This window comes from Cricetulus griseus, chromosome 3 (assembly GCF_003668045.3).
Source record: "Cricetulus griseus strain 17A/GY chromosome 3, alternate assembly CriGri-PICRH-1.0, whole genome shotgun sequence".
NCBI lineage: Eukaryota > Metazoa > Chordata > Mammalia > Rodentia > Cricetidae > Cricetulus > Cricetulus griseus.
In genome coordinates this window covers 16,778,274-16,794,285 of record NC_048596.1, presented here as the reverse complement: position 1 = coordinate 16,794,285, position 16,012 = coordinate 16,778,274, and the positions used below count along the sequence as shown (strand labels likewise).

General features: G+C 49.7%; 1 protein-coding gene across 9 annotated transcripts in view; it reads left to right on the top strand.

Annotated features, from left to right (window-relative positions):
* Positions 1-16,012, top strand: part of Pax2 (paired box 2) — a 78,935-nt gene that overhangs the window by 22,659 nt on the left and 40,264 nt on the right. For all 9 annotated transcript variants that reach the window (XM_027407221.2, XM_035441812.1, XM_035441811.1 and 6 more), the window contains exons 4-5: positions 8,480-8,565; positions 10,359-10,478. In XM_027407221.2, coding sequence (XP_027263022.1) covers positions 8,480-8,565; positions 10,359-10,478 — 206 coding nt within the window. The remainder of the gene's footprint in view (positions 1-8,479; positions 8,566-10,358; positions 10,479-16,012) is intronic.

Below are 16,012 nucleotides of genomic sequence, written 5' to 3'. Positions count from 1 at the left end.
GTTAGCACATGGAGCCCCTTAAGATCCTTCTGTTCTGATACTATTCATAACTTAATAGTCAAGCCCTTTCATTATAGTTGGCCTTGTTTGTTCCTAGACGGTAAAAAATAATTATGACATTTGCCCTTGCTGGACTGAGTCTATGGACTGAATGAGCAAAGAAAGGTTTCAGATCTGTGCTGTTCCCTGAGGGGGAGAGGGGACTGGAAGAGATTGACTGGGAGGCTGTGGGGGCAGGAAGAGTCTGAAAGTGAGGCTGAGAAGCCCTGACTTTCCCTGTCTAAAACAGGAAGCAAGGGCAGCGTTTAGCCCCATCCTATTCTTTCAGGACAGAGGCTGATGGATTGGTTTTTGAATCCCTGAGTGGCTGAGGTGACAAGGGCTAGAGGCAGCAAGGCCAGGCAGTCACTAGAGAGCCCAGTATCCCTGCAGGCTTCCTTCTGCTTACCGAGGGGTGTGGGTGTGTATATGGTAGGCAGGATGGACTGGCCCAAGGAGGAGACAAACCGCAGTAGTTAGCCTATAGCAGTACCGGTTTACCATTACAGTAGGCAGTCCCTGAGCCACCAGACTCTCCCAGCAGGACCATAGGGTGAACAGCTGGTAGACCCCAGCTTTAGCGGGAAGCCCTGACTGATGAGGGCAAGGCCAGTGACGAGAGGAAAGGAGTCTGGTCACGCTCTGGCTTGGCATGCACTACAGACTGGTTTCCAAATGGTTAGTTAAACACATTGCTCCTTAATTTTTAAACCTATGTATATCTTGACATTAAATCAACCCATATGCTTACCATCTATCATTTAAACTGTCACTATTGCCCCCTTGGGTCAGCCCCATGGCCCATCTAACCTGGTAAATTGTGTCTGGCCTGGGCTCCCAGGTTCACACAGTGAAAGTCCCCTCAGTGTCACTCTCAGAAGGCTAAGTTGTTGTAGGAAATTGCACAGTATCTAGAAAGCCACTGGGATTCGACCATCCTGGGATGCAGAAGAAGTGTTTTGAAATGTTTTTATTTTTAGCCCAGAGTTTAGTCTCTACAAAAGAAAAGGATAGCTTCTGGAATTTTGGTGACTGTTGGCTGGAGTCAGGATTACCAGATGGTGAGAAATGTGCCCTGCAGTATGACTAAGGAGCCATCTCCAAGCACTAAGAGCACCTTCTGACTCCCCACCCGACCCCACCCCATCTCACCCCCACCCAGCAGGTGCTTCCCTTACACCTCTTGAGCTCATCCCAGATTGTAGAGTCCAGAAAATCCAATTTAGGAAGATCAAGGAGAGACTAAGGGATTTACATTTTAGCAAATGTCCCAGGAGATTCTGATGCAGGTAGTTCCAGGGCAGTCATTTGAGGACACTCTTTTGCAAGCTTTCTGATAGGGTTCTCATTCTTGGAGCTTAAGTATAACTTCCAGCTGAGCATCCCTACATTCCAAGCACTCAGGAGGTGGAGGCAGGAAGATTAAAAGTACAAGCCAAGCTAGGTAGTGGTGGCACACACCTTTAATCCCAGCACTTGGGATGCAGAGGCAGGCAGATCTCTGAGTTCAAGGCCAGCCTGCTCTAGAGAGTGAGTTCCAGGACAGCTAGGACTATTATACAGAGAAGCCCTGTCTCAAAACAAACAAACAAGCAAGCAAGCAAACAAACAAAGAGTACAAGGCAAGCCTGAGCTACATATATATTGAGTTTAAGATGTGAGCCTGGCCGGGCTTTGGTGGGGCACACCTTTAATCCCAGCACTCGGGAGGCAGAGGCAGGCAGATCTCTGTGAGTTCGAGGCCAGCCTGGTCTACAGAGCGAGTGCTAGGATAGGCTCCAAAACTACACAGAGAAACCCTGTCTCAAAAAAAAAAAAAAACAAACAAGATATGAGCCTGGGCTACATGGGCATCCCTCCCCTTGTCTGTCTGACTCTCTCTTGCTCTCTCGACATCATCTGGGAAGATCTCTCATAACCTAGAACCTGTGTGTTCTAGTTGTGTCTAGCTTCGGAATGGAAAGGTCTGTTCTCAGCTGTAAAGAATGGCTTGACTCGCCTACTGGTATTCTTATTGTTCAAACTAAAACCCACAGAGCCTGCCTAGGCAACACCTCTAAACCATACAAACTGCAGAAGCAGAGCCTACAAAGGGAGAGTGTGCCTGGAGCGCCTCAAAGTGGTCACTGGGGAGGCTGAGGCAGAATTTCCGGGGGTCCTTGTGTGAGGAGAAAGCAAATCTCAGCCTCCAATTGTAAGGGCTACCAAGTTCTGTGGAGTAGACACCACTTCGGGAGAGAGAACAGCTTCCTGGGTGATCTATGACATCTCAGTTGCTAGGAAAAGTCTCCAGCTGGCTTGCCTCAGGGCCAAGCCAGGGATACATGCCCAATACAGGCGGTGCTCAGAGACCTGAGATGAAGCAATTACCTGCATTTGTTGGATGAAATATCCTTTGCTGAATCAAATATAGTTGTTGTTTGCTTGTTTCTTGTAAGAATGACCCAGGTCATGATGGCCATACAGCTTGAAGTCATTGGCAGAGGCCTCACCCTCTTAGTGGTTATCGGCTCAGTGGGCAGTAAGCTTATCCATTCCCTCACCTGCCTTACCAATCCCATACTAGGAAGTAAGTATGTTTTGTAGACTCCGGGGTGAAAAAGTTTAAGCTGGTTTGTATATGCACAGTGGACATGTGTGCAAATACTTGACATTTCACAACGAAGACTCTTTGAGCAGGCTGGGGAAGGAAGGGTGGGAGGGGTCAGCCTGTTGTTCCTGGAGGAAATGATTCCAAAGTTGGCAGGGCTGTCTGCTTTAAGCCAGTGGGCAGAATTTCAGGAGTACAGTCTTGGAGATCCCATGTCTACATAGTCTCAGCAGCTGGCTCCAACACATGGTGTTATGCCCTCATCCTGGGGAGGAGTGGTGGGTCTCGGAGGCCTCCTAGCCTCCATCTAAGAAGGGACTACTAGGTCCAGGATCTAGGGGCTTAGGGGTCTGCATAGGCTTTGAAAGTCTGTCTCTGGAAGCAGTAGAGCTGAGCAGTTGAGGTGTGGGCCCTGGGATTAGTCCACTTGAGTTCAAATCTCTGACTTTCCCATTTATAAAATAGATGGCCTATGACCATCTGCAAAGTGTGTTCCTGGGAGAATGGAGCAAATGAAATGTTAGAATACGGCCTCTCACACAGGAAGAAATCAGTGCATGGCGCTCTTTAATCATGAAAGTTCCATCTGGGAGGCATGACTCTTAGCAGTCCTGGCCACCTAGGCCTTACTCCTTCCAAGGTGAGCTGTCTGCGGTCATCTCAATGCTAATAGGACTGCTTCTTGTTTTCACCTGAGGGCAAGTTTTTGCACATCATTTATTATCATATAATATAATGCAATATACTATCATACATAACATAACATAATATGATGGGTAGGTTAACTTGGAAACCCTGAGGCAGACTGTGGATGGATGGATAGATGAATAGATACATTTGTACTAAGTATACATACATTATATCATTCTATTGATTTGTAAAAAGTTCCCGGTCTGCCTGGCTGTAATGAGATTTTTGAACTTTGCGTGGCGATCAATGAGAGGAATATTATTGGCCTGGAGAATTGATATACCTGCTCTCAGTGGCTTGTTCTGCTCCCAGGCCAACCCGGCCCCCCAGGTGTACGATTCCAGCAGACACTTAACCTTTTTTACAGTGTCATCAGGCTAAAAGGAATCTAATAGTGACACAGGACTTGTGCTCAGCACTCTGCCTCTATTGCTTTCCTGTCACAAATAATTTATAGCCTTCTATTTCCATCCGTGAGCCCGGCACCCCAGCCCTACCTCCCACTTCCCCCCAGCTCCCAGGAATCAATAAACTCACACAGCCACAGTGGGACTTCAGGGTGCAAGGAGATGGACAGATGGACAAAGAGAGAAAGAGAAAGAGAGAGAGAGAGAGAGAGAGAGAGAGAGAGAGAGAGAGAGAGGCAGAGGCAGAGGCAGAGACAGAGATGAAGAGGCAGAGAAGGAAATAGAGGAAACCATGGGAGAAGGAGAAGAAAGAGAGAGAAGGGTTAAGTAGGAGTCTTTCCCCATGGAAGGTTGAGCTGTCTCCTCATCAATTTAGCAGGCTTGCTGGGGAGACTCAGGCAGACTTTCGTCTGTCTCACAGAGCACCTGAGACTGTTTTGATCTTCAAGGTGGGAGGAAGTGGAGGTCTCCTGGGAGTTTAACTAAGAGGAAGTGACCTCACCCTCTGCTTCATCACCCTATGTATGCTGTGAAGTCCTCTGTGGGTCCATCCCAGTGCACTCTCGCAGAACTTGGTCCAGGCCCAGTCTGCCTTTCAGGAAGTCTTTCTGATGGCAGCCTGTGACTCCTGCTGCTGTTCATCCCATCTTCTCCATTTCTTCCCAGGGAGTACCTGCATTGATCCAGTTGGGGCATATTGAGAAGGGAGACCTCCTGCCTGTACCTGGCTCAACCCCTAAATTGAAAGCAGCTAGGCATAGGGGTCACCCACAGGGATAATAACACAAGCAAACATTATTATTACAGCCAGTGTTTATCGAGCCGACCATCACACTAATCACTTTACATGAATTATCCTACTTAATCCTCACCACAGCCCTGGGAAGTCCATCGTAGTACTATCTCATTTTACAGTTAAAGGAATAACTAAAGTCCAAGGGCTTCCCAGGAAGAATGAAACAGAGCTGGGATTCTGACTCAGGTAGACTGAGCCTGGAGCCTATATCCCAAATCCCTCTCTGTGATGGTGCACGGCTGTACTGCCACTCAGCACCTGGAAGGCACACGGTCTATAATTCCAATTCCAGGGAATCCAGTGCCCCTTTCTGTCCCCCATTGGTGCCAGGCATGCACATAGTACTTATTTATACATCTATACAGGCAAATACTTATTCACATAAAATGAAAATAAAAACATCTTTAAAAAAAAAAACAAAACCAAAATCTGAATTCCTTTAGCCATACATGCATCCTTGGGAGACGTTGAAATCCCAGCCGTCCGTGTATTGGGATCAGTGTGAGCAGACTGAGCTCACATTGAAATGGAGGAGGAAAGTGCACCCCGGGTGGGAAAGCCTGCTTGGGTGGAAAGGGGGAGCAGTGTCCCTTCCCACGTTGAGCACAGAATGTAGGAGGAACATAAATAACCATAGGGTTTTCACAACCGTGGTTCTTAAATTCCCTAAGACCAGCTCTGGGACCTGGCAGGTGCCCACTGCCTGGAGCCATGGATGGACACCAAGAGCCTTAGTAACTCACAGCAGGCACCCTGCCCAACTTCTCTCCCATGCACCACCAAGCTGCTGTCAGGGCATAGTGATTTTCCATCACTTGCTGCCTCAGCTAAATCTGTATCAGTGCCTCGGGGGTCAGAGGCTCTGGTAATAAAGACAGGAACTCCACCAGCCAGTCCAGTTATCTGTGTGCCCCGGACCCAGCCCTGGAGCTCCATAAACCAGTCTGTCAGCCTATAAGCAGAGTCACTGCAGGTTCCCCACACCCTGGAAGCTTGTGTCGTAACAGCTGCTTGGGAGAAGTCCTTCCTTCTAAATTTTCTTGATGGTGAGGTCATATTGTTCTCAGTGGTCAGAATCAAACCTCTCCTCTACCTTCTGGCTACTGAGAGTGCAAAGCTGTAAAAGCTCCTTCTGACATTCATGTTGTGTATGTCCACCTCTGCTCTGGTCCTTCGCGCCTGTCACTTTTTATTCTGCCGTGCTCTGCATCCTCTAGTCTCCCTGGCAACCCCACCCTCTTCCTCTTCTCTGTACCCTCGTTCCTGCCCTGAGCCACCCTTCCTACACTCTGAGGTTACTGAGCTGTCCTGTGACTTCCACACCACAGTCTTTTTTGTTTGTTTGTTTGTTTTTGTTGTTGTTTTTTTTTAAGAACTTTCCTCTTCCCTGCACCTCTTTTGCCAGGATCCTGTTCCAGATGTCTGGCTCAGACACTTCTCAAAGTCACTAAAGGTCACCCTGATCCCCAAATATAAGCCTCTTTTTATTCTCAAACCCCTGCACTTTTTGATATCACCATTGGCACTATAGACTAAATCCTTAACATGTCTTCCTCCATCTACTGAGGCCGGGCTACCCTGCTCTACATCGGTGCTGCCAGTGGCCACTGCTGTAGCCTCCCGTACTGTTCCATGCCCCTTTACCAATAAACTCCTTCCTTCTGGACCAGCCCATGCCTGGACTTGCCGACATCACACTTTCTTCCAATTCCACTCACTTTCCTGCATCCCGTTCTCCACGATGACCCATGCCACACGGCTTCCATGACTCAGAAGTGTTTTAGAGCCATGCTTCACTCCAATTCATCGCCAAACCCTGGCGACCCTCCCTTGCTTCTTTCCCTTCACGCCCTGGAAGATTCCGCCCTTTCTTTCTTGAGACCAGCTTGCTATTACCTCATGCCGACACATTAGCTTCCTGAGGTCAATCACTTTGATTGTGTCCCCTCTAGTTTGAGCATTGCTCATGGCTTCAGACCTCTAAGGCTTGGTTCTTACATGATGAGGGAAAGATGGCAAAGTAGCAGAAGATGCAGGTTTTAGAGACTGAATTTAGATTCCACTCTAACTGGCAGTATGGTCTTCAAGAAACCTTAATCAGTAACCTTTGTCAGCTTTGGTTTTCTATCTGAAAAATGAAGACAATGGCACTTATTACTGAAGTTGGGAAAATTAGCAGAAGCACATATGGAATCACATAGATTATATATAATATTGATGCACAACATTTTAATGAGTGGAAATAGCTGTTTCCATCATCAGCCCCATTTCCTCTCCTTACTGTTCACACCTCTGCTACTTCTGGGTATGGGTGTGGTGTAGGCATCAGCCCCAGCCTTGGTGTTCCTCCTAGGCCTCCTCACTAATCTTCCACCCTCCTCCAGCTCCTGTGTATAATGCCTCCTCCCTCCATTCTCTTGTTCCTCTTAAAATCATATTATTTTTTCCTGGGGAAAGAGACCTTGGAGACACTGTGTCCCTGTGAGCCCTTTATTGTTCACTTGGAGAAACTGAGGCACAAAGACACTAAGTGATAAATGTGAGGCTGTGTGGCTTCTTAGTGACCAAGACAGACCCATATTGACTCTGTTGTACAGCCTGGTACACTTTATACTGTTTTCTGGGCCCCTCCTGCATTCAGCTCAGCTCTGCTTTGGGGCTGTGCCAGGCTCTGCCTCCTCATTGACTTCTCCGCCCTGGTCCCTACCTTCAAGGGGTGGTTCTCCCCCTGGCACTGGCTGCCTCATTGCCTTTGGCTACCTGGCATACGCTCCCAACTTACAGCACTGGGAGACAGGGTCTTAACTATGTGCCTACAGGTGAGCACTAAAAGTTAAAACTGAACTGGGTGGTGGTGGTCCACGTCTTTAATCCCAGCACTCAGGGACTCAGGAGGCAGGGGGATCTCTGTGAGTGAGTTGGAGCCAGCCTGATCTACAGAGCAAGTTCCAAGACAGCCAGGGAAACCCTATCTTGAAGAAGAAGAAGAAGAAGAAGAAGAAGAAGAAGAAGAAGAAGAAGAAGAAGAAGAAGAAGAAGAAGAAGAAGAAGAAGAAGGAGGAGGAGGAGAAAGGAGGAGGAGGAGAAGGAGGAGGAAGAGGAGGAAGAAGAGGAAGAAGAAGAAGAAGAAGAAGAAGAAGAAGAAGAAGAAGAAGAAGAAGAAGAAGAAGAAGAGGAGCTAAAATTGAATGGTTCAGGGCATGCAACTTACTGGGACGGTAGAGGCAAACTTGGCTCTCTGTAGGGAGGAGCAATGCTGAGCTGGACAGGGTGGAGGGAGCAGCATCCCCAGTCCCCGAGCTTGGTCTCTTGCATTATGGAGCTCTGTGATTTTCTGGACTCCTGCAAGGTGTGCTGCTCCCTCCCTGGAGGGTTTGATTGGTTCCTTTCTTTCCCCGGGGTGCACAAGCATGGCACTAGCTCTTCAACCAGTCTGGTAAAAGGAGCTCTGACTCAAGGAAGACCATAGAAAAGAAAGGGAGGCTGTAAGCCAGTCAGATGAGGATCAGTTTGTGTGGGGCCTGATGCCTGGCAAAGGGACTAGGTAATGTTGTGTGATCACCTGTGGCCCAGCCCTGCCTTTCTGCCTTTTCAATATACGAGGAAGTTCCTTCCCTAACTATAATCCTATTTGGAAAGCCAGCCAAAATGACCCCCAGACTCGGGTGTTCCTGGGACTAGGGGTTACATGAATGTGGCCGAGGAAGGAAGGTGGACCACTGGCCAGGGCAGTCCTCACCACTCAGAAATGGAAAAGGTGCTGTGCTCCATTTGACTGAGCCCTGAGTCAAGCTGCCCAAACTCAAGCTATAGTTCAGCTGGTGCTCAGTGCAGGACAGACTATGGGCCACCTCTGCTGTAGTGGGTTCGGGTAGGAAAGCAGGGCCAGGGTGGGGTGGCAGGCAGGGCGAGCCTGGGCCTGGCCTGCATGTGTAATGCTGTTGTGATGCTTTGCAGGATCATTCGGACCAAAGTTCAGCAGCCTTTCCACCCAACACCGGATGGCGCAGGGACAGGAGTGACTGCCCCTGGCCACACCATCGGTAAGAGGGCTCAGGAAAGAGGGAAGTCGATTTAGAGAACACAACCAGCTCTGGGAACAGTCCACTCCAGTGAGATCCATGGTCCCATGGTCCACAATCCCTCCTTTCCCTCCTAGGCCTCTCTGGTGCCTCCCATGTGGCCTCCTCAGTCTGGCTTCCTCCGATTGGGCCCCTAAGCCGTTTTCCTCTGAGCATCTCTTCTGCTCAGTCATCATTTATTTTATCTGATTTGCTCTTCTTTAAGTCCTGCATTGTTTCAAAGCTACTTTTTTACTTCATCTTTTTTAATACATCTTTTTTTGGGGGGTGGGGTGAAGAGTGGGCTGGAGAGATGGCTTAGCAGTCAAGAACATGTATTGGTCTTACAGAGGACCTAAGTTTGGTTCCCAGCACCCACGTCAGGCAATACTCAAAACCACCTGTAACTCCAGTTCCAGAGGATCTGATACTGTTCTGACCTCCCCAGGCATGTACACATATATGCACACATACACATAAATTTAAAAAGTAAACCCTGCCGGGCAGTGGTGGCACATGCCTTTAATCCCAGCACTTGGGAGGCAGAGGCAGGTGGATCTACAGAGAGTTCCAGGACAGCTAGGGCTACACAGAGAAACCCTGTCTTGAAAAACAAAAACCAACCAAAAAAAGTAAATATTTCTTTTAACAATTGAGGCGAGGAAGGGACAGAACCCATAACCTTATGCATGGTAGGCAAACACTTTTCCACAGAGTTACATCCTCAGCCTTTCATTTTTTAAAAATTATCTTTCTCTCTTCTCCCCATCTCTCCCTTCCTCCCCAGTCCACTTCCTCCCTTCCTGTGTACGGCTGTGGATCTGCCCCTCAGTCTCTCTCCATCCTTCCTTCTGCCTCTTTTCTTTTGACTTGTTCCCTCTTACCTTTGCCTCTACCCCTGCTGCTCTCTCCCTCTCTGGCCCTCTTAGCTCTTCACGGGATCTCAGAGATACAACCCAGGCCTGCCCAAACACCTGCTGCAACTTTCCAGGGTCCTAAGCACAAGCACACTGACTTCTCCTTGGTTCCTTCCCTCCTGGCCAGCAGGAGACAGAAATGGCTAGCCTAGCTCTGCTGGGCTGTTAGGAATCTTTGTTCACCCAGGCCTGGGTTAGTATGCTGGAGGGAGGGTGTGCTGAGCTATAACTGAGCTGATCACAGCAACGGTGAGCATGTTCACCAGGGGGAAGCAGGAACTTCCCCCATGATTTCAAGACCAGAAGCACCCAGGGGAGAGAGAGCTGCCTCCAAGTGTCAGAGACAGACAGATCTTAGGAAACCTCAGACTCTAATGAGGACTCAAACCCAGGAGACTGAGGAGCAGTGGACTGGGGTTTGTTTGGAAGGATTTGCTCAGCTTTTGGATTAGGTGGAGGTTTGGATTATGGCTCCAGAGAGCATCCCTGGAACTGTGCTGTCCAGCAGGTCACTGAAGTGCTTTCTAGAGAGCTAATCTTGACAGTTTCTGAGTCTATACTACATCCATCTGAGGGGAGGGGCTTGAGGGACCAATAAATGCCATAGGTGGTGGTGACTGCAGCTGGGAGGGGGGTGGGTGGGGAGTGGGGCTGGGTTGACTGGTCACCTCTCACCTCAGGCTGGGCAGAAGTGCTAACAGCCTGCATTGTCTGTGGGAGTGATTCCTCCCTCAAGCCTCAGAGGAAGGAAGGAGATATGAGCTCCTTGTCCTTCTGCCCTCTGCTCCACTCCGTCCCAGCCTGGGGCTTCAGTCACAACTGCTATCCTGATGGTGTTTCCTCCTCCTTCTCATCCAGTTCCCAGCACGGCCTCCCCTCCTGTTTCCAGCGCCTCTAATGACCCAGTGGGTTCCTACTCCATCAATGGGATCCTGGGGATTCCTCGCTCCAATGGTGAGAAGAGGAAACGTGATGAAGGTAGGGAGGAGGGAAGAGCTCAGGCTCCCCTTTGCATGCTTTGTCCTTGGACTCGGGGCTCCGGTTTCTGCTGGCCTCGCAGCTGCTCTGCTGTGAGATCAGTTTTAGCAGCTAAGTCGAGGGACCCCCACTGCCCTGCTGGTTCCTGGAGCTAGGGAGGGAGGCTGCTGCCGGGGCCACCAGCTTCACCATCTGCTCAGCCCCGATGGTCTCACCTTCTGCTGGGACTCACCCCAGCTGTCCCCATGGGATGCCAGGAGGAGTGGCATGAACGGTTTACCCTGGGAAGGTTGTAGAGGTTGGGGAGACAGCTGGTATCTGACCTGGGGATGAGAGGCCAGCCTCCTTTGGCCTCTCTTGATCCCAGATAGAAGTAGCAGGTGATGCTGACATGGACAACCCTAGGGTCCTTTCTCTGTAGCACATGGACACTGCTCCCATTGAGACCACTTGGGGAGCTGGACATTGCCTTGCCATACTCGTGATCATGAGAGTGGACACCACTCTTCCTACCCCCTGATCCCTCAAGGTACAGCCAGTACCCTGAGTAGCATAGACCTGGTTAGGAGGAATGGGGAAAAAAGAGGATGATATGGGATGAAAGCTAATTAGGGGAAAGACTGGTGGTGTAAGCATGGGACAAAGTGCTTTTCAGACACTGCGGCACTAGTGACACACTGGTGGCCAGCTAGTTTTCTTCTGGAGTGTGAGGTGTGGGCACCCAGATGAACACAGATACCAATATCTCAGGCCAGCTTCCTGCTCCAATTCTTTCATGGTCCCAGCCAAGGAAGTGGTAACTTCTGGTCTTTGCAAGGTATATAGGATTCTAAAGATATTCTCCATAAAACGTAAAGGGGGAAGTGACCATATGTTCCATTGTTCAAGGAAGTCACAATTTATGCCTGTTGTCCCTGCATCTGAACCAGGCAATGAATGTCTCCTTCTCCTCTCAGAAAACGTTGTGTTTGGACAGTGGGTTCTGTGGTCATCTCAAGCATATAGACAAGTTCTTCTTGAGGGGGTAAAGAACAGAGACAGGGACAAAGATGTCATTCCTTAAGCTGCAGTCTGGATTCTCCAGACCCAGACAGAGGGAAGACAGCAGAAGAGCCCTGGCCTCCAGCAGAAGGGACACAGTGCAGGAGAGACCTAGGCCTGGCAAGACAGTGATGACCTGGTGCTGGCCTCCTTCCAGAAGCCCTAATGGCCTCGTTTCCCAGAGAAACAGCTTGTCTGGCTCGATTTCTCTTTCTTCCAAAATATCCAAACCCATTTGGCTGCCACGGCCTTTGCCACTCACTAAATTTCATTGTGGTTGTCTTGGCGGCAGCCCCTGATGGGCAGGGGGAGGCTAAGGGAGAGGCCCTAAGCCCCAGTTCTCCCTGGGGCTTCTGACATCCAGGCCTTAGCCAAGCTCCCTGGCACCCTGAGTGCCTTGGTAGAGTCTGCCTCAAACCCTAAGGGTTTCTCTTTAACCACCTGCCTTGTTTAGAGTATGAGGTGTCCAGAGGGACCGGAAGGTCACAGGAACCCTTCTGTGCTCCCCCTCATTGGTTTGAGGGGGCGGGCTTTGTGTGCCTTCTGTTGCCTGGGCTTTCATGGGTGGTGAAGGGATGCTGGGGCTACCCAGTCTGGGCCGGCCAACAAGGTTGGGAACAGAATGCTCTCCTCTTGCTCACATTCATTGTTTCCTGTCAGTTCAATTCAGTGACTCCTCCCCCCAACCCCCACCTGTCAGCTATGAGAATAGCTTGGTACAGAAGGTCCCTGAGCCAAACAAGATATGATTCTTGTCCTTAGGAAGCTTATACTCTAACACATATGTAAAACATTGTGTCCAGAGAGTAGAAAGACCATCAGATATGGTGTGGTGGAGATCTGGCCAGGCCTCTGTCTGGGGAAGGAGGGAGGGAGGGGGCTCACTGCTAGGAAGGGCTGTTCCTTGAGGAGGGCCCTGGGGGATGGCCAAGGGGGTGTTAAGGGTAATGTTAGCCTGAAGTTCTGTCTGATGCATCAAGCCTATGAACAGCAATGGCAGGCTGGCTTTAGCAAGGATGAGCTGAGGGGGCAAAAGGGGAGCACTGAGAAGCAAGCCCAAGTAGACAGAATCACCAGAAGTGACCAAGACTGAGCTGTGTAAGAGAACTGGCTTTTCCCCCCCTGAAGGCAGGAGTAGCCCTAAATGTGTCTGGGCAGGAAGACACAGGAGCAGGATTGGTCTGGGCCCTCCAGGAGACTGTCGGTGCAGGAAGCGGCACCAACACTCAGCGAGAGCCTCAGACACTCATCTGCTAGGCCTAATCAGGTTATAAGAAGCATCAGGGACCCTGACATTTTTGTGAGGGTTTCCTTGCCCTGTCTCTACCTCCTTTTCTCTCTCTCTCTCTCTCTCTCTCTCTCTCTCTCTCTCTCTCTCTCTCTCCAACCCCAGGCCAGATGGAGCTGTCCTTTCCCTGGAAGCTGGGCCTGGGAGGGAGGCCAGCTTTCCCTGACCACCATCTCAGTCTTGATCCATGGGACCCAGGTGGGAAGGGACAAGAGGGAGAGGAGAGCTGGAGGACGCCCCCTCCCCCACTCGAGGCCTCCAAGCTGCAGGGCCCAGTTTGCATTAGGGAGCAGCTAGGATGATTAAGAATGGGGAGATAATTATGTGTCAAGATGATGTAGCCCAACTCTGCAGTCAGGCCAAGGTAGCAAAGCAGCTGGCAGGCCAGCCCCTTGTCGTCGCAGTCGCAGGAGGAGCCTCGGGCACAGGCTGTACAAACACCCAGGTGTGTCCTTCAACTCTTGGGCCAGGACTTGGGGTAAAATGGAAACTGATCTGAGGGAGTACAGTGTATGAATGTATGTCCAGGGACCCGGGAGGGACTAGAGGGCCAAGTGCATTTCCCTCTGAGAGTCCTAAATGTATCAATTACATTGACCCTCCTTTGACCTCAGGTGTAGTGACATCTCCCTAGAAGCGTCTTATCTTGAAGCAAGCTAGGTGTCCCTCTGCCCTCCAGCAAGCAACTCTGGCTTCCACCTCACAATGTGGCCCCATTCTTTGGCTCTAACCATGTCACTGTGGGGGGCATTAGCAAGGGTGGGCCGTGACTGGTATTAATGAAGGCCTGCTCAGCATAGTTACTGGTGTCATCCTGGTGATAACCAGAATGCTGCTTGTATTGACCCTTGGAATGTGGGCAGCATCATTGGTATCAGTGGCAATCACGGGGACATTCATCAAGGGCCAATCGGCTTTGACTCAGGGTTTGGGTGGGAGCTGATTCAGATTCCTTCCCAAACCCTGACCTGTGGGAATATGCAAAATCTCAGGTTTTCTCTGGAGAAATGTGGCACTCAAACAGCTTGGACCCTACTAGGGATCTAGGACCCTAGGCAGAAAGACCAGAGAGAGAGAGAAAGAAAGTATGCATGAAGTACCTGGGACACAGGCCCTGCATCAGTCCATGGAGGAGAAATCCTCATCCACGCCGTGCTGAAACTGTCACTTCCAACCCACAGTCAAGGGCAGGTATATCAGAGCTTGCTTCTCTGGGAATCTCAGAAACTAATTCCCTGAATGTTACACACCTTGGCTCTTGTGGTCGGAAAACAGAATATCAGCCTATCTATAATCAGACCGAGAAACTAAAGCCAGGCTGAGGGGGTGTGGCTAAGTGGCAGGCATAAGGTCCTAGGTTCGATCTCCAACCTGGAAAGAAAACAAAAGAACCGCAGAAAACCCATGTCTTTTGCCTTCCCTCCACTGCTTTCAGCCACAGCCCGGTGCATTGCTGTCCCCCGGCAGTGGTGATGAAGCACAGAGGAGTTTTATAACTTGTCCAAAAGTCCAAATGAAGTCATACAGTGAGAGGCTGCAGATAAGTGTTGGTATCAGCCATTGGTGTGTGTGAGCTTGTAGGGAGCCGTGATTTTGTATTCCATTAATTAGGTGTACAATGAATTGTGCAGTGGGCGGTGCCAAGCTGCATTTGCGGACAGGACAGGCTTCACAACTGCAAATGGCCCCCGAGTCCCATCACTGCTTTGGGTGATGCTGGGTGATGCTGATGCCAGAAGAGGCAGATTATTTCCTTAGTTAGTGTCCTCCTAGAAGTTGCCAAGAGCAGTGCTCTGGCTGTGCTTGGAGCACACAAGGGAACTGAACTATGGAAGTGACCAGCTCCTGTTTAGGGGCCCTAGATTGAGACAAGGGAAGGTTTCAAAACTCCTTATCAGGGGCGTGAATGAGGCCTGCCAGGCCCAAAGCTCCACGCAGCCCTGGCTTAACTGTGAACACTGCTGGATTGGAACCCTAGAGCTGCTAGTACATCTATGTGACCTTGAGGAAGTCATTTCACTACCCCAGATCCTCTGTCAAATGGGGTGGTACAACCCTTACTTCTTTTGTTTGTTTGTTTGTTTTTCAAGACAGGGTTTCTCTGTGTAGTTCTGGCTGGACTGGAACTCACTCTGTAGACCAGGCTGGCCTCCAACTCAGAGATCTGCCTGCCTCTGCCTCCCAGTTCTGGGATTAAAGACCTCCACCACCACCACCAGGCTCAACCCTTTCTTCTTACAGAGAGGTTTCTAAAACATCAGGTATCTGGAACAGTGGTTGTCAACCTGTGGGATCATGACCTCTTCGGGGGCCAAATGACCCGTTCATGGGGTCATCTAAGACCATCAGAAAACACAGACATTTTTTACATTATGGTTCATAAGAGTAGCAAAATTACAGTTTTGAAGTAGCAATGAAAATAATGTTACGGTTGGGGGTCACCACCGTGTGAGGACCGGTATTAAAGAGTCACACAGCATTAGCAAGGCTGGGCTGAGAACCGCTGCTCTAGAGTATTGAGGTAGCTCCACCCTGGAAGACGGCTCACCTAGGCAAGAAGCAGTCTAACTGACAGGTACAGACTTCACCAGAAGGAAATGAAATTGTGAGACAAAGAAGTCTATTTGGGCCTAGACTCCTAACCCTAGCGGGCTCTGGGAACTCTGGGCTAAGCTAATCTAGAAAGAATGAGGCAGTTGGTCTCACCTGCATGGTTCAGACACTTTGTCTACCTCTACCTGTCCACTTGTTGCTCTGTGGTTATCCAGTGGGCCATTTGTCATTTTTTAGCTTCCACCAGAGTTTTCTACGCATGTGATATAAAAGTCCCTCCCTTTTCTAAATGGAGCTATTGCTCTCTGTGTCTTCCTGTGTGCGTTTCTGCTCCTACATGCAAGTTCGTTTATTTACCTTGGAGAACATGTGATTGTTTCCCGAACCATACATAATATTTCTATGGTTTATGCAAGTGTAGTGTGTGTGTGATGTCACTCTGAGATCTTTGGGAGGAAAGGGATGTGGAATGTCACATGTTGAGAAGGCGTGCAGTTTTCTAGGTAATGCACATGCTTGGAGAAAGTACTGTATGGCTATGTACATGCTGGCACCGGTAACCAGGAGCATCCTAAGCCAGGCCTAGGCATGTTAAGTGTTCATGGTCCTGCATATTGTTTAGCCCCAAGAACCCATTGGTATCAATGTTGGC